General features: G+C 43.3%; 1 protein-coding gene across 3 annotated transcripts in view; it reads right to left on the bottom strand.

The window, feature by feature from the left end:
* Positions 1-27,392, bottom strand: part of TMEM117 (transmembrane protein 117) — a 223,136-nt gene that overhangs the window by 133,709 nt on the left and 62,035 nt on the right. For all 3 annotated transcript variants that reach the window (XM_075274361.1, XM_075274364.1, XM_075274362.1), the window contains one exon: positions 928-1,027. In XM_075274361.1, the coding sequence (XP_075130462.1) occupies positions 928-1,027 (100 nt within the window). The remainder of the gene's footprint in view (positions 1-927; positions 1,028-27,392) is intronic.

The raw sequence follows: 27,392 nt of genomic DNA, 5'->3' as shown, positions 1-27,392 counted from the left end.
AAATGTGTTTTAATTTTTTTTATATCCAGGAAAATATAAACAAAATAGGAGGGAAATTGTTTCTGGTTTTCAATTTTTTTTTATTTTTTTTTTATTTAATAACACAAAGTGTCACTGAAAAACTTTATAATATAATTTTTCCTCTCCGTTATGGTAATTTTTATTTTTTATGGTGTCGTCGGGAGTGGGGCTATAACCTTTAATAACGGCGTTTTATTAGTGTATTATTTATTTTTTATTATTATTTTATTTACATTTTTTTTAAACTTTTTATATATATTATATACATATATATATTTATTATTTTTTTTTCCAGATTGTGTTCCCATAACGTGATAAGAGAACTTTGGGGACATCTGATCACTTATTTTTTTGTACTTGAGGCTGATTTCTCCTATAACTGGGGCTGCTACATTTAACCCCAGTTGCAGGAGAAATACAGCCTCCTGCACGCTGTATACACAGTATGCAGAGCTGATCTGGGGTCCTGTAGGACCCAGCAGCTTTTGCAAGACTCTGCTCCCGGCGGATCACGTGTCCGCCGGGTCAGAGGGCAGCTGAATTATGGCAGCGTCCATAGCTGTGTATACAGCGCTCATTGAGCGCTGTATACACAGCGATCCAGATAGCAGGGGAGGTAATAAATCTTCCCTGCCATCTCTCTGGGAGCTCCGGCTGAAGTTACAGCCAGCTCCCATTGAAAGCAGCTGCACGATCTCCGTGCAGCTGCTGTGTTCTAACTGGACATACAGGTACGTCCTGTCAGAACAAGGCAACCACTTCCCGGACGTATATAGTCTATGGGCAGTCCAGAAGTGGTTAAAGAAGCAATAATAATGTCAATAACCCTTTTAAGTTATTGCAATATTAGCTGTGGAAATCTAGAGTTCTTTCAGCAGAATACCAATATTAAACTTTTATTCTTACCATCCAGGCTGTAACAAAGTCTCCCATCCATGTCCCAACTGCAGCAACCTTCATGAAGCTCTCATTCCTGATGCCCATATATTCGGTTATAATGTAAGGACTGTGGAGGACAAAATCAAACAGAAATAAATCTGTATTAGAGAAGTGTTTATATTCCATGAAAAGGCCAGTAGACTATACATCTTTGCTCCTGCACAAACATACGATTTCAGTGTAAATAATAAATTAGGGTATGTCTCCAAAGAATATAACATAATCCATTGCATTTTTGGCACAGATTCAAGGCAAATAAACCCAATTAGAATAACCTATCATGGGACTGCACCCATTCCACTAATTACCTTTGTGACCCTCCACTACAGTATGTCCTTCTTACAAAGCAAAGGTGTCCAAAATTCTACACAATGCGCAGATTTACTAATCAGTTGTAATATTTAGAGAGTGTACACCATGTTTCAAATTACTATGCAAATCGTAAACGCTGTGGCAAACAATATTGCGTTTTACAATAAATGCAAAGTGGATGGGATTTTGGCCTATCCCATCCAGACATTACAGAAAAATATCTGCAGTGGAAAAGTTGCGTTTTCAAAAATTGCAGCATGTCATTTATATCTATCGAAATACTGGCATTTTCCATATAGGTATAATAGGGACAGAAAATCCACAGAGGAAAACTACGGACTTTCTGTGAAAGACATGGCTTAAAAAAATCTGATGCTTTTCCACCGCAGTGTTTGTTTGCTGCGACTTGCTACATTATAGCCTTATCCTAAGAAGGGTCTTCTATATTATTATCCCATTTATGCCGGAGGTTATATTGGTTTTCAGTTCCAATAATGGAACACAAGGCATAAATGGTTTAAGTAGGCCACAAGTTTCAATGGGAAACAAAAAGAATTTCTCTGCTGCCGAAAAGCATCACATACTGCAGTGCCTTGGACAAGGTATGAAAACATTAGATATTTCAGGAAAACTTAACCTTGATCATTGTACTGTGAAGAGATCTGTGGCTGATTCGGGGCACAGGTGGGTTTGTGCAGATAAAGGCTTAATGAGGGAGATTTCTGCCAGACAAGTTAATCAGATTAAGAGACCAGCTTCTGAAATACCATTACAAAGCAGCAAACAAGTATCTGAAGCTGCTGGTGACTCTGGAGTCCCATGAACCTTAAGGTGTAGGATCCTGCAGAGGCTTGCAGTTGTACCTAAACCTACTATTCAGCCACCCAGTGCTCTCAAGCAGAAACTGTGGCAGTGATCCCAGACACGTATGAAGACTAATTTTGATACAGTCCTATAAGTGCAACCCTGGATGGTCCAGATACACGGGAGTAGATGGTGGTGAACTTTAGTAAACGGAGAAGTGCTCCAACCCTGGTGGAGATCCAAGGAACATGTATTGAGATAGTCAGGACCTATATGTGTCTGGGTGTGCTCCTCAATAATAAACTAGACTGGGCTGATCACCTGGAGGCGCTGCACAGAAAGGGCCACAGCAGACTCTACCTGCTCAGGAGGCTGAGGGCCTTCGGAGTCCAGGGGCCACTTCTTAGGGCCTTCTTCAACTCTGTGGTTGCTTCAGCCATCTTTTTCGGTATGGCCTGCTGGGGGAGCAGTATATCAACCAGGGACAGAAATAGACTTGACAGGCTGATCAGAAGGGCCAGCTCTGTCCTGGGGAGCCCCTTGGACCCAGTACAGGTGGTGGGTGACAGAAGGATACTGTCTGTGGTGACCTCCATGCGGAAGAACAAATCCCACCCTATGTATGGGACCTTGATGGGACTTGGCAGCACTGTAAGTGACCGTCTGCTCCACCCTAAGTGTGAGAAGGAGCGCTATCACAAGTCCTTCCTTCCAACCGCAACCAGGCTGTATAATCTACATCAGTCCAAGCGAAGATCACTCCGCACAGAGAACTAATGATTATGACTATGAAGTCTTCCTTCTTTCTCTTCTGTTCCTTAGCTGCTATGGACTCCTAGTATATCTTCTCAGCATATGTGTGTCTATGTCTGTAATATATTACCATGTATTATCCTGTATCTGTATTACTATGCTGCTGTAACATAATGAAATTTCCCCACTGTGGGACTATTAAAGGATTATCTTATCTTATCTTATCTTAGTGGATGGTTAGTGATGTCCCAACATCAGCAAAGAGGTGCTGGAGTCATGTTTTGGGCTGGAATCATGGGGAGAGAAGAGAGCTAGCAGACCCTTTCAGGGTCACTGAAGGGGTGAGAAAATGACCTTTGCAAAGTATATAGAATTTCTGACTAACCACTTTCTTCCATGGTACATCCTGCAAAGAAATTCAGAAACTAATCAAAAACTCATAGGTTAAATGGCTGCAAGGATTGTGAAGTTGATATCAAAGTAGGAGTCCTAAGCTAACATGTACTTGTTTTTGATTGAAATAGCTCTTGATTTCAGTACGTTACCTCTTAATGCTGCATATTCAACAAATGACCATTTTCAGTTCTCTACAACCTATAAAATAGATTAGAAACTCTGTAGTGCATAATAATTTGGAAACGTGGATTTTGATTTTTTAATTTGTGATAAATGATAAATTTGGTGGATTAGCAGCTTGTGACAGAGTAATTTTACATTATATTACATGAAGATAAGATCAAGACTTTGAGCAAACTAGTATCCATTTTGAATCCAGTATCCATTTTGTATTCATTTTGTCCCTATTCTACAGCTTACCAATTCACCCTCATATGAACCTTGTCTGGCTATGCAATCTACCTGGTCGGTTCTGGGGTAAGATAACTGACAAATCTGACAACTTACTCTCACATGACCTAAGCCTAAGGCCTCAGCCCCATGTGGAGTAAACAACACAGTTTGGCTGTAGCGGAAGCACCGCAGAAAAAAATGCATGATATTACGAATCCCATGCACACCTTGTTGCAAAATATGCGCAACGGATATGCTGTGATTTCCAAAACCATTGCAGTTTTGGAAATGGCAGCATGTTAATTGTACTTACAGTTTCCCTACAGGTGTAATGGAAGCAGAAAGTCCACAAAGAAAGCCTCTGCAGATTTTCTGTGAAAAGCGCTGCTGGAAAAAACAAAATGCATTTCCTCTGCGGTTTTACCAGCAACACTTTTTGACTGCTGCTCGCTACATGGAACTAAAAGTGTATAAGACTACCTTTTTAATATACAGGTTGCGAAAATACAACCAAGCTCTCATTTTCTTTCTGGTCTCTGTTTACATGAAGATGGCACGTTATCACTGAAGCTAATTAGTGGCTTATATTAATGAACCACAATACCAATAATGGGGCACATGACCGCTGTGGTCACAAGTTTCAGAGGTCATATGCTGTCTGCATGTAATTGGAGACTGGGAGGACTGACAGAGATCCAACAATGGTTCGCTGATGTATCAGACAGGTGAATACTTCTTTTATTTTTTGCTACTTGCAAAGCATTGAAATCTATGTAATAATGGACAATCTGTTTAAGCTAAGCGGCTAATTGGTAACGCTGCTACACATACAATATGAAAATTGATTTTGGTGTAAAATAGAATTGAATCTAGCATGACAGAACTATGGGTTTGGTACTTTGCAATTTTACATTTTCAGAAATGTGATTATAAAATTCAGCAAATATAAAAATACCCCATTTTATTCTGGTACATTCTGTATTGTCAGCCAAGTCATAATATGGTAATACTGTATGTGAAATATTAAGAGTGTGCCAATAATATTCGCATTTGTGCACATTTCATAAATGTATAATTCTGGATATTTTGATTCAATTCTCTCTCAGTTTTGTGTTTTCACATTGGTTGCTCAAAAGTATATTGATTTAAAAGCTGTAAAAGTTTCTGTTCATGTTTCTATAAGTTTTCTTTCCAGCTTAGCAGCTGTTCAATTTGTTATTTCCTATACTAATATGGAGTTTTATGTCTTGCTGCTGGCCAGAATGATTTTCATTTAAGAACTATAAAATGCCCAAGTATCCATAATACAACAAACAGCCTCCATTTATCACCACCAGCATTTGGAAACAGATCTACATTAAATGCGACACTGCACAGGCATCCTTGTTTTTTCATAGAACCAAGAACCTGTCCTGAGGGACCAAGTGAACATTCAAATAGTTCTTAGCTGAAAAAACACTTGCTATATGTTGTGTTTGCCATCCAGATTGTTTCCTGTAGTCAAATAAAATATGAGCAATGTTCTATCCTGAGACATAGTCAGGTAATGTATAAAAGATTACCAAAATATTACAGATGAGAAAAGATAAAATATGACAGTGAGAAGAAAAGTTAACGCGTATGCCACTCATCCAATACTTCATGAGCAAGAAAATTCAGCCACCAATATCACAATAATAGTAAGTTTATACTGTGTATGTGATAAGGTCAAAGCCATGTATATGACTAATTGACTAATAATCCAGGGTAACTGTCATCGTTCTAATTAGGCTGAGTAACAGCAGTAAGGAAATGACACCAGACACACTATGTTGGTATTAGTTCTTCTCTCAACCAAGGAGGAAATACTAACACACTTTTATTAAAGCAATGTGGGGTTAAATAATAACAGAGAAAGGAAGAGAGATAACAACAACGTAAGTTGTCATATTCATTCCTGATTGGTATGGTACATCTCAATCAAACAGAAAGTTTAAGCAGTTCCATATATAGCCAGCTATTCCCAGTCCTGCATGGTAACCTTGGGGAGCTGTCTTCTGGCAGCAAGCCGACCATTTGGTTTTTTTGCACCTCTGAAGTGCAGGGTCCATCTTGTCAATGTATCACTACAGCCTAATTTCAAACATTAACAACTATATCTAGCATTTAAGGATAACAATGATTTTCATACATTACATGATAATAACCTTCACATATGTAAGGAAATAGAAACCACTACAAGAGGAGTAAATAATGCAGCAATCCCCAACCTTATTACTATAAGGAATCCTTATTCTCATTCCTCCCTCAATGATTATTAGAGATGAGCGAACAGTGTTCTATCGAACTCATGTTCGATCGGATATTAGGCTGTTCGGCATGTTCGAATCGAATCGAACACCGCGTGGTAAAGTGCGCCATTACTCGATTCCCCTCCCACCTTCCCTGGCGCCTTTTTTGCTCCAATAACAGCGCAGGGTAGGTGGGACAGGAACTACGACACCGGTGACGTTGAAAAAAGTAGGCAAAACCCATTGGCTGCCGAAAACATGTGACCTCTAATTTAAAAGAACAGCGACGCCCAGCTTCGCGTCATTCTGAGCTTGCAATTCACCGAGGACGGAGGTTTCCGTCCAGCTAGCTAGGGCTTAGATTCTGGGTAGGCAGGGACAGGCTAGGATAGGAAGGAGAAGACAACCAACAGCTCTTGTAAGAGCTAAATTCCAGGGAGAAGCTTGTCAGTGTAACGTGGCACTGACGGGCTCAATCGCCGCAACCCAGCTTTCCCAGGATCCTGAATGGAATACACTGTCAGTGTATTCCCGTATACCCGATATATACCCCGATACCCGTTCCAACGGTGTGCCCCCCCACCTTCACCCCAGAAATACCCTGCAAGTCCCCTAGCAATAGAATTGGGGCTATATACACCCACAATTTTTACTACTGGTATACAGTGCCATTGTCTGACTGGGAATTCAAAGAATATATTGGGAATACAAATACCCTCATTTCTTGCTACTGCCATATAGTGCCAGTTTCTGACTGGTAATTCAAAGAATATATTGGGGTTACGTGCACCCACAATTTTTACTACTGGTATACAGTGCCATTGTCTGACTGGGAATTCAAAGAGTATATTGGGAATACAAATACCCTCGTTTCTTGCTACTGCCATATAGTGCCAGTGTCTGACTGGGAATTCAAAGAATATATTGGGAATACAAATACCCTCATTTCTTGCTACTGCCATATAGTGCCAGTGTCTGACTGGGAATTCAAAGAATATATTGGGGTTACGTGCACCCACAATTTTTACTACTGGTATACAGTGCCATTGTCTGACTGGGAATTCAAAGAATATATTGGGGTTATAAATACCCTCATTTCTTGCTACTGCCATATAGTGCCAGTTTCTGACTGGTAATTCAAAGAATATATTGGGGTTACGTGCACCCACAATTTTTACTACTGGTATACAGTGCCATTGTCTGACTGGGAATTCAAAGAGTATATTGGGAATACAAATACCCTCATTTCTTGCTACTGCCATATAGTGCCAGTTTCTGACTGGTAATTCAAAGAATATATTGGGGTTACGTGCACCCACAATTTTTACTACTGGTATACAGTGCCATTGTCTGACTGGGAATTCAAAGAGTATATTGGGAATACAAATACCCTCATTTCTTGCTACTGCCATATAGTGCCAGTTTCTGACTGGTAATTCAAAGAATATATTGGGGTTACGTGCACCCACAATTTTTACTACTGGTATACAGTGCCATTGTCTGACTGGGAATTCAAAGAATATATTGGGAATACAAATACCCTCATTTCTTGCTACTGCCATATAGTGCCAGTGTCTGACTGGGAATTCAAAGAATATATTGGGGTTACGTGCACCCACAATTTTTACTACTGGTATACAGTGCCATTGTCTGACTGGGAATTCAAAGAGTATATTGGGAATACAAATACCCTCATTTCTTGCTACTGCCATATAGTGCCAGTTTCTGACTGGTAATTCAAAGAATATATTGGGGTTACGTGCACCCACAATTTTTACTACTGGTATACAGTGCCATTGTCTGACTGGGAATTCAAAGAATATATTGGGAATACAAATACCCTCATTTCTTGCTACTGCCATATAGTGCCAGTGTCTGACTGGGAATTCAAAGAATATATTGGGGTTACGTGCACCCACAATTTTTACTACTGGTATACAGTGCCATTGTCTGACTGGGAATTCAAAGAATATATTGGGAATACAAATACCCTCATTTCTTGCTACTGCCATATAGTGCCAGTGTCTGACTGGGAATTCAAAGAATATATTGGGGTTACGTGCACCCACAATTTTTACTACTGGTATACAGTGCCATTGTCTGACTGGGAATTCAAAGAATATATTGGGAATACAAATACCCTCATTTCTTGCTACTGCCATATAGTGCCAGTGTCTGACTGGGAATTCAAAGAATATATTGGGGTTACGTGCACCCACAATTTTTACTACTGGTATACAGTGCCATTGTCTGACTGGGAATTCAAAGAATATATTGGGGTTATAAATACCCTCATTTCTTGCTACTGCCATATAGTGCCAGTTTCTGACTGGTAATTCAAAGAATATATTGGGGTTACGTGCACCCACAATTTTTACTACTGGTATACAGTGCCATTGTCTGACTGGGAATTCAAAGAATATATTGGGAATACAAATACCCTCATTTCTTGCTACTGCCATATAGTGCCAGTGTCTGACTGGGAATTCAAAGAATATATTGGGGTTACGTGCACCCACAATTTTTACTACTGGTATACAGTGCCAATTTCTAACTAGGAATTCAAAATGCGCAAGGCTCCCGGAAAGGGATGTGGACGAGGCCGTGGGCGAGGTCGGGGGAATGGTTCTGGGGAGCAAGGTAGCAGTGAAGCCACAGGGCGTCCCGTGCCTACTCCTGTGGGGCAGCAAGCATTGCGCCACTCCACAGTGCCAGGGTTGCTTGCCACATTAACTAAACTGCAGGGTACAAACCTTAGTAGGCCCGAGAACCAGGAACAGGTCTTGCAATGGCTGTCAGAGAACGCTTACAGCACATTGTCCAGCAGCCAGTCAGACTCTGCCTCCTCTCCTCCTATTACCCAACAGTCTTGTCTTCCTTCCTCCCAAAATTCCGAAGCTTTACAGAACAATAACCCAAACTGTCCCTGCTCCCCAGAGCTGTTCTCCGCTCCTTTCATTGTCCCTCAACCTGCCTCTCCACGTCACGATTCCACGAACCTAACAGAGGAGCATCTGTGTCCAGATGCTCAAACACTAGAGTCTCCTCCATCTCCGTTCGATTTGGTGGTGGATGACCAGCAACCCACCCTCATCGACGATGATGTGACGCAGTTGCCGTCAGGGCATCCAGTTGACTGGCGCATTGTGCGGGAGGAGGAGATGAGACAGGAGTTGGAAGAGGAAGTGGTGGATGATGAGGACACTGACCCGACCTGGACAGGGGGGATGTCAAGCGGGGAAAGTAGTGTGGATGTTGAGGCAGGTGCAGCACCAAAAAGGGTAGCTAGAGGCAGAGGCAGAGGTCAGCAGCTTAGGCGAAGCCAGGCCACACCCGGAATCTCCCAAGATGTTCCAGTTCGTACCCAGCCCCGAAAAACTCCCACCTCGAGGGCACGTTTCTCGAAGGTGTGGAGTTTTTTCAAGGAATGCGCCGAGGACAGATATAGTGTTGTCTGCACAATTTGCCTCTCGAAATTGATTAGGGGCTCTGAGAAGAGCAACCTGTCCACCACTTCAATGCGCCGTCATTTGGAATCCAAGCACTGGAATCAGTGGCAGGCAGCAACGGCAGGACAAAGGCCGCCTGCCGTTCACGCCACTGCCACTGCCTCTGCCTCTGCCTCTGCCACTGCCACTGCTGACTGTGCTGGCGATGCACTCCAGAGGACGAGCCAGGACACCACTTCATCTGCCTCCGCCACTTTGTTGACTTCTACCTCATCCTCCCCTGGTCCTGTCTTATCTCCTTCTCCTGCACCATCAAAGGCACCATCAGGCGTTTCTTTACAACAACCCACCATCTCTCAGACATTGGAGCGGCGGCAGAAATACACTGCTAACCACCCACACGCGCAAGCCTTGAACGCCAACATCGCTAAACTGCTGGCCCAGGAGATGTTGGCGTTCCGGCTTGTTGAAACTCCCGCCTTCCTGGACCTGATGGCAACTGCGGCACCTCGCTATGCCGTCCCTAGCCGTCACTACTTCTCCCGGTGTGCCGTCCCCGCCTTGCACCAGCACGTGTCACTCAACATCAGGCGGGCCCTTAGTTCCGCGCTTTGCACAAAGGTCCACTTGACCACCGACGCGTGGACAAGTGCATGCGGACAGGGACGCTACATTTCACTGACGGCACACTGGGTGAATGTAGTTGAGGCTGGGACTGCTTCCCAAACTGGCCCGGTGTACCTCGTCTCCCCGCCTAACATTCCTGGCAGGGACACGAGAAGAACACCCCCCTCCTCCTCCTCCTCTACCGCCTCCTCCTCCGCCACCGCCTCCTCCTCCGCCACCGCCTCCTCCTCCGCTGTTAGATTGACCCCAGCTACGAGTTGGAAACGTTGCAGCACTGGCGTTGGTAGACGTCAGCAGGCTGTGCTGAAGCTGATCAGCTTGGGGGACAGACAGCACACTGCCTCCGAGGTGAGGGATGCCCTCCTCGATGAGACGGCAATATGGTTTGAGCCGCTGCACCTGGGCCCAGGCATGGTCGTTTGTGATAACGGCCGGAACCTGGTAGCAGCTCTGGAGCTTGCCGGACTCCAACATGTTCCATGCCTGGCCCACGTCTTCAACCTAGTGGTGCAACGTTTCCTAAAGAGCTACCCCAATGTTCCAGAGCTACTGGTGAAAGTGCGGCGCATGTGCGCCCACTTTCGCAAGTCGACAGTAGCCGCTGCTAGCTTAAAATCTCTCCAGCAACGCCTGCATGTGCCACAACACCGGCTTTTGTGCGACGTCCCCACACGCTGGAACTCAACGTTTCAGATGTTGAATAGAGTGGTTGAGCAGCAGAGACCTTTGATGGAATACCAGCTACAAAACCCTAGGGTGCCACAAAGTCAGCTGCCTCAGTTTCACATCCATGAGTGGCCATGGATGAGAGACCTTTGTGACATCCTACGGGTCTTTGAGGAGTCCACAAGGAGGGTGAGCTCTGAGGATGCGATGGTGAGCCTTACAATCCCGCTCTTGTGTGTTCTGAGAGAATCCCTGATTGACATCAGGGATAACTCAGATCACACAGAGGAGTTAGGGATAGCATCCGATCCGTCACAGCTGGAGAGTAGGTCCACACATCTGTCCGCTTCACTGCGTTTAATGGAGGAGGAGGAGGAGGAGGAGGAGGAAGAAGAGTTGTCCGATGATGTGATGGTGATACAGGAGGCTTCCGGGCAACTTCGAATCGTCCCATTGTTGCAGCGCGGATGGGTAGACATGGAGGATGAGGAGGAAATGGAGATTGAACTTTCCGGTGGGGCCAGAGGAGTCATGCCAACTAACACTGTGGCAGACATGGCTGAGTTCATGTTGGGGTGCTTTACAACCGACAAGCGTATTGTCAAAATCATGGAGGACAACCAGTACTGGATCTTTGCTATCCTTGACCCCCGGTATAAAAACAACATCTCGTCTTTTATTCCGGTAGAGGGGAGGGCCAATCGCATCAATGCTTGCCACAGGCAATTGGTGCAGAATATGATGGAGATGTTTCCAGCATGTGACAGTGGCGGCAGGGAGGGCAGTTCCTCCAGTAGGCAACCAAGTTCTCACCGGTCCACACAAACGAGGGGCACACTGTCTAAGGTCTGGGACACCTTGATGGCACCCCCTCGCCAAAGTGCCGCCACGGAGGGTCCTAGTGTCACCAGGCGTGAGAAGTATAGGCGCATGTTGCGGGAATACCTTTCCGACCACAGCCCTGTCCTCTCCGACCCCTCTGCGCCCTACACGTATTGGGTGTCGAAGTTGGACCTGTGGCTTGAACTTGCCCTATATGCCTTGGAGGTGCTGTCCTGTCCTGCCGCCAGCGTCCTATCTGAGAGGGTGTTCAGTGCAGCCGGTGGCATCATCACTGACAAGCGCACCCGTCTGTCAGCTGAGAGTGCCGACCGGCTCACTTTGATAAAAATGAACCACCACTGGGTAGAGCCGTCATTTTTGTGCCCACCTGTGTAAAGCACCCCAACATGAAACTCCATGTCTGTACTCAACCTCTCCAATTCCTCCGCATCCTCATACTCATCCACCATAAGCGTTGCACAATTCTGCTAATACTAGGCTCCCTCCACCCTGCTTTCCCACAACTCTGCTGGTTAGAGGCTCCTTCCACCATGAATTTGCCCAAACTGGGCTGTTTAGAGGCTCCCTCCACCCTGCTTTCCCACAACTCTGCTGGTTAGAGGCTCCTTCCACCATGAATTTGCCCAAACTGGGCTGTTTAGAGGCTCCCTCCACCATGAATTGGTCCAAACTGGGCTGGTTAGAGGCTCCCTCCACCATTAATTGGTCCAAACTGGGCTGGTTAGAGGCTCCCTCCACAATTAATTGGTCCAAACTGGGCTAATTAGAGGCTCCCTCCACCATGAATTGGTCCAAACTGGGTTTTTTAGAGGCTCCCTCCACCATGAATTGGTCCAAACTGGGCTGGTTAGAGGCTCCCTCCACCATTAATTGGTCCAAACTGGGCTGGTTAGAGGCTCCCTTCACAATTAATTGGTCCAAACTGGGCTAATTAGAGGCTCCCTCCACCATGAATTGGTCCAAACTGGGGTTTTTAGAGGCTCCCTCCACCATGAATTTGCCCAAACTGGGCTGTTTAGAGGCTCCCTCCACCATGAATTGGTCCAAACTGGGCTGGTTAGAGGCTCCCTCCACCATGAATTTCCCAAAACTTGGCTGTTTAGAGGCTCCCTCCACCATTAATTGGTCCAAACTGGGCTGGTTAGAGGCTCCCTCCACCATGAATTGGTCCAAACTGGGCTGGTTAGAGGCTCCCTCCACCATTAATTGGTCCAAACTGGGCTGGTTAGAGGCTCCCTCCACCATGAATTTGCCCAAACTGGGCTGTTTAGAGGCTCCCTCCACCATGAATTGGTCCAAACTGGGCTGGTTAGAGGCTCCCTCCACCATGAATTTCCCAAAACTTGGCTGTTTAGAGGCTCCCTCCACCATTAATTGGTCCAAACTGGGCTGGTTAGAGGCTCCCTCCACCATGAATTGGTCCAAACTGGGCTGGTTAGAGGCTCCCTCCACCATTAATTGGTCCAAACTGGGCTGGTTAGAGGCTCCCTCCACCATGAATTTGCCCAAACTGGGCTGGTTAGAGGCTCCCTCCACCATGAATTGGTCCAAACTGGGCTGGTTAGAGGCTCCCTCCACCATGAATTTGCCCAAACTGGGCTGTTTAGAGGCTCCCTCCACCATTAATTGGTCCAAACTGGGCTGGTTAGAGGCTCCCTCCACCATGAATTTGCCCAAACTGGGCTGTTTAGAGGCTCCCTCCACCATGAATTGGTCCAAACTGGGTTTTTTAGAGGCTCCCTCCACCATGAATTGGTCCAAACTGGGCTGGTTAGAGGCTCCCTCCACCATGAATTTCCCAAAACTTGGCTGTTTAGAGGCTCCCTCCACCATGAATTGGTCCAAACTGGGCTGGTTAGAGGCTCCCTCCACCATTAATTGGTCCAAACTGGGCTGGTTAGAGGCTCCCTCCACCATGAATTTGCCCAAACTGGGCTGGTTAGAGGCTCCCTCCACCATGAATTTGCCCAAACTGGGCTGTTTAGAGGCTCCCTCCACCATTAATTGGTCCAAACTGGGCTGGTTAGAGGCTCCCTCCACCATGAATTTGCCCAAACTGGGCTGTTTAGAGGCTCCCTCCACCATGAATTGGTCCAAACTGGGCTGTTTAGAGGCTCCCTCCACCATTAATTGGTCCAAACTGGGCTGGTTAGAGGCTCCCTCCACCATGAATTTGCCCAAACTGGGCTGTTTAGAGGCTCCCTCCACCATGAATTGGTCCAAACTGGGTTTTTTAGAGGCTCCCTCCACCATGAATTGGTCCAAACTGGGCTGGTTAGAGGCTCCCTCCACCATGAATTTCCCAAAACTTGGCTGTTTAGAGGCTCCCTCCACCATGAATTGGTCCAAACTGGGCTGGTTAGAGGCTCCCTCCACCATTAATTGGTCCAAACTGGGCTGGTTAGAGGCTCCCTCCACCATGAATTTGCCCAAACTGGGCTGGTTAGAGGCTCCCTCCACCATGAATTTGCCCAAACTGGGCTGTTTAGAGGCTCCCTCCACCATTAATTGGTCCAAACTGGGCTGGTTAGAGGCTCCCTCCACCATGAATTTGCCCAAACTGGGCTGTTTAGAGGCTCCCTCCACCATGAATTTGCCCAAACTGGGCTGTTTAGAGGCTCCCTCCACCATTAATTGGTCCAAACTGGGCTGGTTAGAGGCTCCCTCCACCATGAATTTGCCCAAACTGGGCTGTTTAGAGGCTCCCTCCACCATGAATTGGTCCAAACTGGGTTTTTTAGAGGCTCCCTCCACCATGAATTGGTCCAAACTGGGCTGGTTAGAGGCTCCCTCCACCATGAATTTCCCAAAACTTGGCTGTTTAGAGGCTCCCTCCACCATGAATTGGTCCAAACTGGGCTGGTTAGAGGCTCCCTCCACCATTAATTGGTCCAAACTGGGCTGGTTAGAGGCTCCCTCCACCATGAATTTGCCCAAACTGGGCTGTTTAGAGGCTCCCTCCACCATGAATTTGCCCAAACTGGGCTGGTTAGAGGCTCCCTCCACCATGAATTGGTCCAAACGGGTTTTTAGAGGCTCCCTTCACCATGAATTGGTCCAAACTTGGCTGTTTAGAGGCTCCCTCCACCATGAATTGGTCCAAACTGGGGTGGTTAGAGGCTCCCTCCACCATTAATTGGTCCAAACTGGGCTGGTTAGAGGCTCCCTCCACCATGAATTTGCCCAAACTGGGCTGTTTAGAGGCTCCCTCCACCATGAATTTGCCCAAACTGGGCTGGTTAGAGGCTCCCTCCACCATGAATTGGTCCAAACGGGTTTTTAGAGGCTCCCTTCACCATGAATTGGTCCAAACTTGGCTGTTTAGAGGCTCCCTCCACCATGAATTGGTCCAAACTGGGGTGGTTAGAGGCTCCCTCCACCATTAATTGGTCCAAACTGGGCTGGTTAGAGGCTCCCTCCACCATGAATTTGCCCAAACTGGGCTGGTTAGAGGCTCCCTCCACCATGAATTGGTCCAAACTGGGGTGGTTAGAGGCTCCCTCCACCATTAATTGGTCCAAACTGGGCTGGTTAGAGGCTCCCTCCACCATGAATTGGTCCAAACTGGGCTGGTTAGAGGCTCCCTCCACCATGAATTTGCCCAAACTGGGCTGGTTAGAGGCTCCCTCCACCATGAATTGGTCCAAACTGGGTTTTTTAGAGGCTCCCTCCACCATGAATTTGCCCAAACTGGGCTGGTTAGAGGCTCCCTCCACCATGAATTGGTCCAAACTGGGGTTTTTAGAGGCTCCCTCCACCATGAATTTGCCCAAACTGGGGTTTTTAGAGGCTCCCTCCACCATGAATTTGCCCAAACTCTGCTGGTTAGAGGCTCAATCCACCCTGATTTTCAAAACAAATGTTGGTGCCAACCTCAACTTACTACAAGGGCCAAATTCACTGCTGGTGACAAGCTCTCCTCACTGCAAGTGCCAAATACACATGTTTCAAGGTGTTTTCCTACTGTCAGAGAGGTGGTATTGAGTGTGTAAAGTGTGTAGTTGTTAGGCTGTGATGTTGGGGTAATAGAGGGTCTTTGGTGTGTTAGATGCCCCCAGACATGCTTCCCCTGCTGTCCCAGTGTCATTCCAGAGGTGTTGGCATCATTTCCTGGGGTGTCATAGTGGACTTGGTGACCCTCCAGACACGGATTTGGGTTTCCCCCTTAACGAGTATCTGTTCCCCATAGACTATAATGGGGTTCGAAACCCGTTCGAACACACGAACATTGAGCGGCTGTTCGAATCGAATTTCGAACCTCGAACATTTTAGTGTTCGCTCATCTCTAATGATTATTATTCCAGGAGAAAGTAAAGGAATGTATAACTTCACATTCTGACTGATATTTGTTAAATGCTCTACCTGTACCTATGTCAATTACCTACGAGGAACCTATTAGGGATATTTGGGGGACTAAACTACCCACAGGCCTTTATGGACTGGTGGTTTAGTGTCCCAAATAGCACTAACACTTTCCATGGTCAAAATAACAAAACTTTTATACTTACCCAGCTCCTGTACTCCCAGTGCCTGCACAATTCCTCACTGAAGCTAGACTTGTACACCTTGACTTCAGTGCACATATGCCAGACTTTGGGGCGCATGTGCAATGAAGCTGAAGTGTACTTATGGCTTACTGCTTCAGTAAAGAGCTGCCAGATACTAGGAAGACCAGAGATCCGTCTCTAGGCAAGTATTAAGGTCTGTTTTCTTAAATGGCCACAGACACAGTGAACTATGTGGGACATTAAGCCACCATCCCGTATGGACATGAGGGTGGTTTAGTGCCCAAAATAGCCCTAAGACCCTAACAGCGCCGCACCTCCCATGAGGCGACCGCTTCAGGCGGCGCTATGCCAGGGCCCGGGGAGGGCGGCATTTTTGCTTAACTAAGCCAGTCCAGGACAAGCTGTCCTGGACTGTCTTATCATCACTGTCACTGAGCGGTGGATTGGGGAGGCCGCTGGAGCAGCACTACTATACATGGCTCTAAATGAGTATAAAAGAATCTGTTTTGTAAATGTCTCTTCCTCACTCAAAAACAGCCCCAGAATCGTACAGGACATATATGGAGAAATACTGACATACTTAATCTTGTGATGAATAAAGCAGTGATTTTTAAAGTGGAAGTAATTTCAGGAACTAGGAAACAATGCCTATTTAAAATCTGACTTCCCAACATTGGGGAATTATTAAGGTAGAGGATTGCAGCTCACGTGGGCAATGTAGTACATGTAAGGGACAACCTAGTATTTAAGCATGTATGGGCAAGACATGGAGGGAAAGTTAAATGTCTGTAGTTTCAGGCAATTAACTAGATCATAAATAGCTGGTGATTGGGACAACTATATCTTAGCCATTCTTTAAGAACACATATGACGCAGGGGTTCAAGACGCCATACATTTTAATAACTCATACCTCAAAACCTACATTTGTAAAATGCATAAATAATTTAAGGATTTATTCTTGTAAATACAGTTATTTTTGCAATTCAGTGGTAGATTTCACTTTTGTATAGTCTGAAAAACAGTAATTCCTACATAGAGTGTATATATACAGTAGAAGTAAATGCTTTTCTGCCTATGATATGCAGGTTTCGTTTTCTTCAGCCCTTCCTAAACATGTGTTATTACTAAAAGCCTTCACAAGAAGTTGTCTGGGAGCTTATGACTAACGCCCTACCCCACTACACTCTAGTAACAGGACTTTGGAAGGTGTCTCTGGAATGTCTGATGACAAATAAAGTGGTTTTAATTAGTGTTTGGATATCAGTAATTATGTTGAGGAAGGCAACAATGAAAAGATGTAAGCCCTTAATCTCCAAATGTTATGCGGTCAATGTCTCTTAATGAGATGCAGCCTAATTGAGATTAATAGCATTCCTTTTAAATTAATTATCCCCAGCCTTTTAACTGTGCACTTCATGGCATCAAAATAAGCTATTTCAACAGGAATCACTATGCTAGTTAATAACTTCTACCGCCTAGCAATAAAATATTGAATTCATACAATTTCAAAGATTTTGCTCTTTGAGGGCTGGTTCACATCTGCGTCAGTAATCTGTTCAGGGGAGTCCGCATGGGGACTCCCCCTGAACGGACTAGCAAACGCATTGACAAGTGGTGTGCAGTGAAAGCACAAGGATCCCATAGACTAAATGAGGTCTACGTGCTTTCCGCACTGTCTCCGCATGGAACATGCGGACAGAAAAGTGGTTAACGATACTGTGCAGGGGCCACTGTGGAGCATATTATATTGTGTAGGAGTCACTGTGGAGCATTATACTGTGCAGGGGCCACTGTGGACCATTATATTGTGCAGTGGCCACTGTGGAGCATATTATATTGTGTAGGAGTCACTGTGGAGCATTATACTGTGCAGTGACCACTGTGGAGCATATTATATTGTACAGGAGTCACTGTGGCGCATTATACTGTGCACGGGCCACTGTGGACCATTATATTGTGAAGTGGCCACTGTGGAGCATATTATATTGTGTAGGAGTCACTGTGGAGCATTATACTGTGCAGTGGCCACTGTGGAGCATATTATATTGTACAGGAGTCACTGTGGCGCATTATACTGTGCACGGGCCACTGTGGAGCATATTATGCATACCATGCAGGGGCATACACCCCAGTCCCTAGCTAGTATGCATTTCCCACATACTTATGGTAAGATTTATTGTGTAAATGATAATAACTCAATGGTTTCCCTCCGCACGTCCCTTTCATGTTCCATTTTTAGGAAAGTGGTAAGGGCAGCACAGAAATTAATTTTTTTTTTTTAATCCTACTTATGCGAAAATATTGCCACTTTTTATGTCTTGTACACCAGAAAACTGATATACAAGGCATAATAAGTCTAGGCCAATGTGTTTAGATGTTAATGGTTTGATTACTCAGTGGTTAGTGATCAGTGACTAGTTAAATGAATATGGTGAAGTTTTTGATGAATCAATTAAATGTGAAAATGTCTTTGCGGGTAATGAAGTGTGAAATTCTGCCAGGGATGAGCCAGCATTGTTGCTCAGTGGTTAGCATTGCTGCCTTGCAGTTCCGGAGTTTGAACACAACCAAGAAAAACACCTGCAAGGAATCTGTATGCTCTCCCCATGTTTGCTTGGCTTTTCTCTCACACTCCCCAGACACACTAGTAGGGAATTTAGGTTGTGTAAGGGAATCTGATGAGATTTGTAATCTGACTGCCTTCTTGACAGATACATCACAGTGAGTGCAAGTATGATTGTGTGCAACACATAAGGTAAGTGTATATGTACGAGTGTGTGCAGCACATAGGGTGAGGGTATGAATGTGTGCAGCATATACGGAAAATGTATGTAGAAATGTGTGCAGAACATAGGATAAAAGTATGTATAAATGTGCAGCACAAAAGGCAAGTAACAACTCACAAAATCGTGATCTCTTCATCAAGATGGTTGACATCAGAAGTCTACAATAAATTCTCATTCCAACACACTGAATTTGTTCAAAACGAACCTCAGCCAGTTTATTCTCACCTTTCACAGCAAAACATCATGCCAGTTACAGTACAAAAATAAATCCTGAGCAGTCTGGCTACTTACTACACATTCAGTGTCCCGCACTATGACACCCTGGGTCTACTACCCAGTATCTCCACAAATGCAGTGGTTCTTATCTATTCATGTGGTTCTGGCTCCCACAGGCCTTGGCACAGCCCGTCTTCCCCAGACAGGGAGCATTATGGGAAGGGTTGACACTTTAATTAGCAGCCAGGTAAAAGGGGATCTACAGGTAACCTCAACACCCAACTTTCCTGAAACTTTTCTCTTCCATCCTTCTTTTCCAGGGTGAAATACACATTTTTCTGTGTGTAACTGGATATTTGTGTGTACAATGATCCTGTATTTGCAATGAGCAGGTGAAACTTACTTTGTCTTTTATTTCTGTGTACAGAATTGCGGCTTTTTGTATACAGTATATAGAAGATTTATTTTTTGGATGTTCTCTAGGGACTTTATTATTGTTTATTTACAATGGCATTATTTATTTATGTACGTGATACACAGTATTGTCAAAATATTTGCATATGGATCTTATAAATTGATGGCATAGTACTAGGATATGCCATCACTGGCCTAACAAAAGAATATGCCATCACTTCATTCAGTAGTGTAACTAGGAAATCCTGGTGCCCATAGCAATCCCTTTAAAGGGGTTATCCTATTGGATACATATTCCCTACCGGCTGGCAGTCTCATCACACAGACGCCCAGTAATCAAGACTCTTCACTGGCACTTACTGTGCAACTGGTCCCCCTCCTCAGCACTCAAATTATTATATGTCTCAACTCCATTCAAGGTCCACCACCCATGGTTCCAATAACACTATTGCCCCCCCCCCCCAATGACGCCTCCCCCCTTCCCCTGGAATTAGAAAAGTAAAGATTTCTGTACTTGCACACCATAGTGATGTTACTGCACTCTTCTGTGTGACCTCTCAGTGTACAGACAGAATGGGAAAGGAGAGGAGAACAGAAGTTCCTCCTGACTCTGACCAGTGCAGGAAGCCTCACTATTCGTAGTGAAGTGAGTGCCTAGTGCCGTCCTGGGACATATTGGCAGCAATAGGCCTCCTGGTGTTGCAACAATAGTCATGCCAAGTACTGAGCCTCGCCCCCTACTGTTGCAGGCCATATGTCCATGCTATGTGGTGGCAGTTCTGCCACTGACTTTATGACTGTTGAAGATCCAACTTCTAAGAAAATGAGAGTTTGTGCACACAGGACTGAAGTACTGGAGAATTTCTATACAGAATTTCTAGGTGGAAAATCCAAAGCATTTTACAGTAACAGCAAAGTAGGTGAGATTTTAGGAAATCTCATTTATGCACAGCAGAACAAAATCTGCAAGGAAAATGCAGAAATACATCTGAAGTGCAGAATTTACATATTCACATATACAACATGTCTTTTATTTGCTGCGGATAACAACTATTGCAAAGGCAAAAATCTGGAGCAAATTTAAGAAATCTCTGAATCAAAAACCCAACCTGTTACCAGCAACAGAACTTCTACTAGTAATAGTGGTAAATAAGAGAAGTACAGTAAGATATTAACATTGTACATTTATACTGCTAAGATATTGGTGCGAATAACTGCCTGTGGGGTGTAGGAAAAGGGCAACATGGTTGGAAGTACAGTGGGTTAGGGGTTAACAGACTGTCTAACCAGAGAAGTAAATGCTGGGTTGGTTCCAGGTGCTTGAATGAGAGGAGAACTGCAAGGGCTCGTTCACACGGGGCAAGATTTTGGCGCTGAATCAACCTCAGAATCCGCCCCCTCACAATAGAGGTCTATGCAGACTGCTAGCTTCCTTTTTTCTGTGGGCAGTATGTTCCCGCTCATGGAAAAAAGAAGCGAGCTGCCCTTTCCTCAAGGGGATTCCGCAGCTGATTCAGCCCCAGCGTTCACCATCGCGGCAGCACCCTCTGGACTAGGACCATTCATTTGGGTCTACTCCGGAGCAGGAAGCTGCAGCAAATCACTGCGTTTTCACAACGTGGGGTCCTGCCCTCAAAATACATTTATATAAAAAAAAATTGAAAATACATGTCATGCACAACAAGACTATGTATTCCACTGCATAGAAGATTCCTTATCTAACATATTTTAGACTGATAATGCTCAGTCCTTAGTCATAGTTGCTATGGAAACTTTTATACAAAACCAAGAAATAAGCCATCTCTCAGGTGGATAAAGAAGATGTAAAATGATTTAAAAGTTAGGTTACAGCAAAAAAGATTATTAGGCTAGGTTCACACTTGTGCTGAGCCTGTCCGCTAAAACAGTGGTTACCTGCAGTGGACTCCATAGACTATAATGGAGACTGACATAAATGTGAACCTAGCCTTAGAGGTAGCAATCATTTTGAGATGTTTAAATAAAGCAAAGAGATGTAGCTAGGAGATCTCCGATAGGGAGAGAAGTCGGTCAAATGTTCCCATAACAGGGGTTCTTACGCCAGATTTCTGCCAACCAGCCATCAGAACATCCTCTTAAAAGCAACGTCACTCTGATTGGAGAATTTGCAAAATTATAAATGTGACATATAGTTAAATCTAAAGAACATTACGAAGCCTAAACATCACCTCATTGACAGATTGCATTGACTATGCCATGGACCCTTCACTCCAGTGTGAAGACTTTTCTCTCTTGATGTCCTTTGTAAGTCTCTTGCTGTTCCTTGCCGCAGTCCGGTAATGTGGCACAGAGCTACGTATATATTGGTCTCACGATGTACCTCTTTGGTTCGATACCTGCTTGTATAGAGGCAGCTTTCATAGGAGTATGATGGAAGAAAATCAGTCACTGAAAAAACTGATCTTATACATAAGGCCTCACGTTGCAGAAACGCAGGGTATTTGTTGCAGATTTTGCTGTGGTTTTTTGAGGCAAAGTCAGGAGTGGATTTAACAGAAGGGAAACCTTTAAGATTTTCCTTTAAATGTTTCATTCTTTTTCAAGCTACTCCTGACTTTAGCTCAAAAAACTGCAGCAAAATCTGCACCAAAAATGCTGCGTTTCCACAACGTGGGGCCTCAGCCTAAGGGTGAATCTTCTGAATGATGTGGTCTACTAGAGAGGTTTTACTGTATGCAGAAAGTTCACTCTCTCATTTGGAACTAAGACAGAATGATCCATACTAAGATCACGTTTACAGTAACCACAATGGATAAGATATAGCACAATTTAGAATATTTTTTTTAGAAAACATTATTATTCTACATGTCCATAAATGTCTGCACTTAATATATCCATTTTCCTTATGATTCTGTATTATGGAGTTGTAAGTAATTCCTAAGACTTTTAGAAGGCTCCATATTATCCTCTAAAAGCAATAATGTTACAGGAGAATACCTTCATAATACAGCATGCAATGGAACATGTAATTTTTATTCTCATAGATTCCATATGAATCCATGAGGAAATAACTCTGTGCGCTGCTTTACAGAATTGAACAAAGAGAAGAGAAAATAGACTTTAAAGTGTGCCAAATAACTGATCTACTCCACATCAATAAGTACAATATAACTCCTACTGTATGTCACAGTACTGAGGACATAGAAACTAGCTTGTATTAGGTTTACAATAGCTTTGGGGTGTCTGTTGTTCTGGCCCGCTAGAGGATCAGACCAATGAACAAATCCATTACTAGAATAACAGAGACTAACGGAGTCTGGCAGAGTCCACTGACACTAATGGGTTCCATTGGGTGTCTGTTCTTTTTAACTGAAAGTGCTTGCAGGACTTTACATCCAATGATTTTAGATGGACATTGCAATGCAGCCTCGACGTGTAGGTGTGAATATAGCCTTTAACCCTTTCCGCCGATGACCTTTATCAATTTTCATTCTTGACTTGCCGCCTTCCAAACCCCATAATTTTTTTTTATTTTTTTGTTCACATAGCCATATGAGGGCTTAATGTTTGTGGAACAAATTGTTCTTCATAATAGTACTATTAAATATTCTGTACAGTGTACTGGGAAAATGGGAAAAAAATTCTGAATGAGGTGCAATTGGAGAAAAAAGTACATTTGTGTGTTATTCTTACGGGCTTCGCTTTTATGGCGTTCACTCTGCAGCCAAAAAGACATATCACCTGTATTCTATGTTTTGGTACAATTCTGGCGATACCAAGTTTATATAGTTTTATTTACATTTTAACCCCTTAACAAAAATCTAAAACTTTCCAAAAACAATTTTGCATTTTGTCTTTTTTTTTTATTGCGTTGCTAAGTGTACTTTTCAGTTATACCATTTTGAGGAATTTCTATTGCTTTAATCTCGTTTTATTCAAATTTTTATCAGAAGTGAAAGAAGTGATTATTTTTTTTCCCCTCTACAGTGTTCACCATATGGGAAAAATATTTGCAGACCAGGCGTTGTTGGATACATAGACACCTAATGTGTATCACTGAATTTTTATACTTTTATATTTTCTAGGGAAAGGGGGGTGATTTTAATTTTTAGTTTAGTTTTTTTTTTTTTTTTTTAAATGTATGTATTGCATTTAATAGACCCTCTAGGGGTCTTGATCTCCAGGGCATCTGATCACTAATGCAATGCATTACAATACATTGCAAAATATCGACATTTGTATAGTAGGCTGCATACTAAATACAGACTAATGACAGTCAAGACTGGGAGCCTTCAATAGGCCTCCACCTGTCATGGCAATGGATAGTCGGCTCCAGATCTTGTTCTGGGTGCCGCTGATCCTCGAAAAATGCAGGCACTGATCGCGGGCATTAGCGCTGGGTCTCTTCCTTATAATACCATGCCATATTTAAATACCCGAGACAGATGTTGGGAAGGGTTAATGTTGCCATAGTATATTATTCATAAAGATAATCTGCGGAATATTATTTAAAAAGCTACAATTCAGGAGATTATATTCTCTAATCAAATACTCAGAGTAGAATCCACTATTTTAAGCAGGCCCAATTTAATACTGAAATGTTCCTATATTTTAGTACAAATGGTAAATGAGATCTTAATAGACTTAATGGAATAAAATAATTACTAGTATTATTAAAGCATAAGTAGCTTATAGGCAAAAGAAAGTAGCTCTATGTTCTCAGTATTTACTGTAAATATTCAAACAGAAAATCTTAGTTTATTAGGTCTATTAATATAGCAAAAAAGCAGTATATGCTTCAGGTATCTGTATGCAAACGCTGGAATAAAATTTTTTCCTTGCTACAGTGATTTAACATGCACTTCTAATCTGATTTCTATGGTATTGTCCAACTCAGGAAGTGCCAGGCTGTGATCTGCCATCTTTGTAAGGCGATTCTAAAATTTAGGGAAAGATACCTTACTGGACATGTTGCAGAAATTTTCACATATTCTATGTTTCTTTCAATGAAAATGTTTATACCTTCAGTACAAAACAGTTATGCATATTTTACTGTATGTTAAGATCTAGACTGAACTGCAAACTACATAGCCCAAACAGTCATTACTCTGAGGACTAGTGAATGGCAGTAGCGGTTTCTAGAGACCAATGAAAGGGCAGTTTCACGTTAAAGTTAAAGAAAATCAGTTTTGCTGATGGTAATTGGTGTAACTGATGGATTGGAGCACAATTGGTATTTAGCATTTAGGCAAATTTAAAGGGAATGTGTCTCACTTGGCAAATTAGTGAGACAGCGACTAACTCTGGAGTAGGAAAGTTTTGGTTACATTAAAGGGGAAGGACTAAAAAAGTGCACACAGTCTGATGATGTCAAGAATCTGACTATACCACCACTGTAGATTCAGAAGCAAAACATAAAATGTAATATGGTCATATATTATCATGCTAGTTGCAGAAAACATTAATTTTTTTAGAGTAATTTTATTGTTTTACTAATTTATTTGCATAGATAAATAAAAGTCTCTGGATAAAATCAATTAGATTCACAGCATTGGAGAATAAAAGGATTGGAAACAATGTACCCAGACAGATCCCTATGTATTTATGACCATACTGTGCTATTCACAGATCTCTTGTGCTACATGTATTTTATTAGCATTTACAGCAAGTGAAAAATCAAATATGCTACACAGTTTGGAGGAGATTTTATATTTGTTATGATTTCCCTTAGAATCCATAAGAAACTTCTAGATATATGCCAAAAGCATAACAAAAATTGTTAAAGAGAACCTTTCACCATTTTGCCCACAGGCAGTTCTATATACTGCCGGAAAGATGACAGTGCGCTGAGTTCAGCACACTGTCGGCTTTCCCGATCTGGGCCCAGTGTGAAGAGCTTACGGTCCGGTACCGTAGCTCTTCTATGGTCAGAAGGGCGTTTCTGACACTCAGTCAGAGACGTCCTTCTTCACAGCACAGCCAATCGCACTGTGCTGTGAGAGCCGGGAGGAACGCCCCCTCCATCTGCTTGCAGTACTCGTCCATAGACGAGCATTATCAGGGAATGTCAGAAACACCCTTGAGTGTCAGAAACACCCTTCTGACCATAGAAGAGCTACAGTACCGGACCGTAAGCTCTTCACACTGGGCCCAGATCGGGAAAGCCGACAGTGTGCTGAACTCAGCGCACTGTCAGCTTTCCGGCAGTATATAGAACTGCCTATGGGCAAAATGGTGAAAGGTCCTCTTTAAATCTCAAAAGCAGACGCAGAAAATGCATTACCATCTGGATGTTCCTCAGTCAGAGACTTCCATTGTACCACTGTCTTATGACAGTTCAGAACCACGAGTGGGAAATAGTCATATAAGGAGAAACATATAACCATGAGAGCACAGTATAATCTGCAGGAGAGGAGCTCAGCAGATTTATGTCGAGATTTATTGGAAGAGATTCAGTATAAGCTGTCATTTATTAATTTATATCTTAGCTTTTTCTATGGCTAAAGGCAGTAATTGAGTAATGGGGTGATCGTACATAGTTATTGGAAGCCGTCCATGTGTAACGGTGTATACAGAGCTAACTGTCAGTCACTGATCGTAATTGGGTCATAGTGAGGATCCTATTTCTAAGCATGAAAAAAGCAAATACATAAATGAATAAATGACAAGTTACACTTAATCTTTCCCAGAACTCTAGACATCAATCGCCCCAGCTCCTCCTCCTCTTTAACATGCTGCCTGTAGAGTATACTGTACTACCATGGTGGCAGAGTCCCTTCAAGGTAAGCAATTGTTAACTGGTTAAACATGTATGTTTCTCATTTGTACATTACTAGTATCTTCATAATCACAACTGTAATTCTGACTCGGCACTGAAAGATTAACCAAAACCCAACAGATTGGCGGTTTCATTAAATCAATTAAAGTGTGCCCCATCTGGCATTATTTTTTCTGTAATGCAGAAGGATAAGATGTTAATATTTTTCCATGTCCTGACAATTTTATGCCAGATACTATTTATAAACATTTCTAATGAATATGTCAGATTATGTAGTACATTGTTAATATTAAATGTCTTGAAACCTATTTAGTGGAAACCAGCCAGCAAAAATCAAGCTCTGTTTGTTTAGAGACGATATACATGAGATAAGAAAAAGAACATATGTCAAATGTCACTTAGGAATACATTGAAGTTAATCTAAGAAAATGTTCAGAAGTTTATACTGTACATGTGAATTAGAACTATAGAGGAATAAAACCAAAGTATAAAAGAAATATGTGCTTGTTTTATGTCAATAGTTCAGCTACTCCAAGAATTTGGAACTGCAGTCTCTCTGAAAACAATGGAGATTTCTCAGCATATAGTTCGCTGGTCTCAATATTCCCTGTGCTGCTGGAATATGTCCCTAAGTTATAAGAAGGTACATGTTGCCACCTTGTCTTCCGGCTGTCTATACCACCATGTAGCTGGTGTAGATTTCAGTTATCACTGATACCAAAAAAAAACTGGCATGAAAGATAACAAATCTAAGGGCTAGTTTACACGGAACTTCAATGGGAGCCGCTTGCTTCTTTTTTCCGCTAGCTAGTAGTGGGGAAAAAGAAGCGACATGCTCCTCCTTCCCGTGGATTCCGTAGCTGACTCAGCCGTGGCGTCCGCGGCGTGAGACTCCCTCCCGATTAGGCCCATTCAACGGGATGCTGGTGCAATGTATCGGCATTCCGGCGCAGCTAGCCACGCGGTATGTGCACACACGGAATCCATTTTCCGCCGTGTGAACATACCCTTATGGCGCCAAAAGCCTCACCCACAACACAGCCATTCTATGCCCACTTGTCAGAAATTGACAATGGTGATGTAAATATGCCACTGAATCTCAATTTTTATACAACTGGCATTTAAAGTATTGCAAACTCACGATGCAGGAGGACATGATAAATCTTCCCCAACATATTTTTGATCAAATCATAAAAATGTATTCACTTTACTTTTGACATTTTTCTATTGTATAAAC

The sequence above is a fragment of the Leptodactylus fuscus genome, chromosome 5 (genome assembly GCF_031893055.1).
Source record: "Leptodactylus fuscus isolate aLepFus1 chromosome 5, aLepFus1.hap2, whole genome shotgun sequence".
Lineage (NCBI taxonomy): Eukaryota > Metazoa > Chordata > Amphibia > Anura > Leptodactylidae > Leptodactylus > Leptodactylus fuscus.
This window is presented reverse-complemented; position numbering and strand designations above follow the sequence as displayed.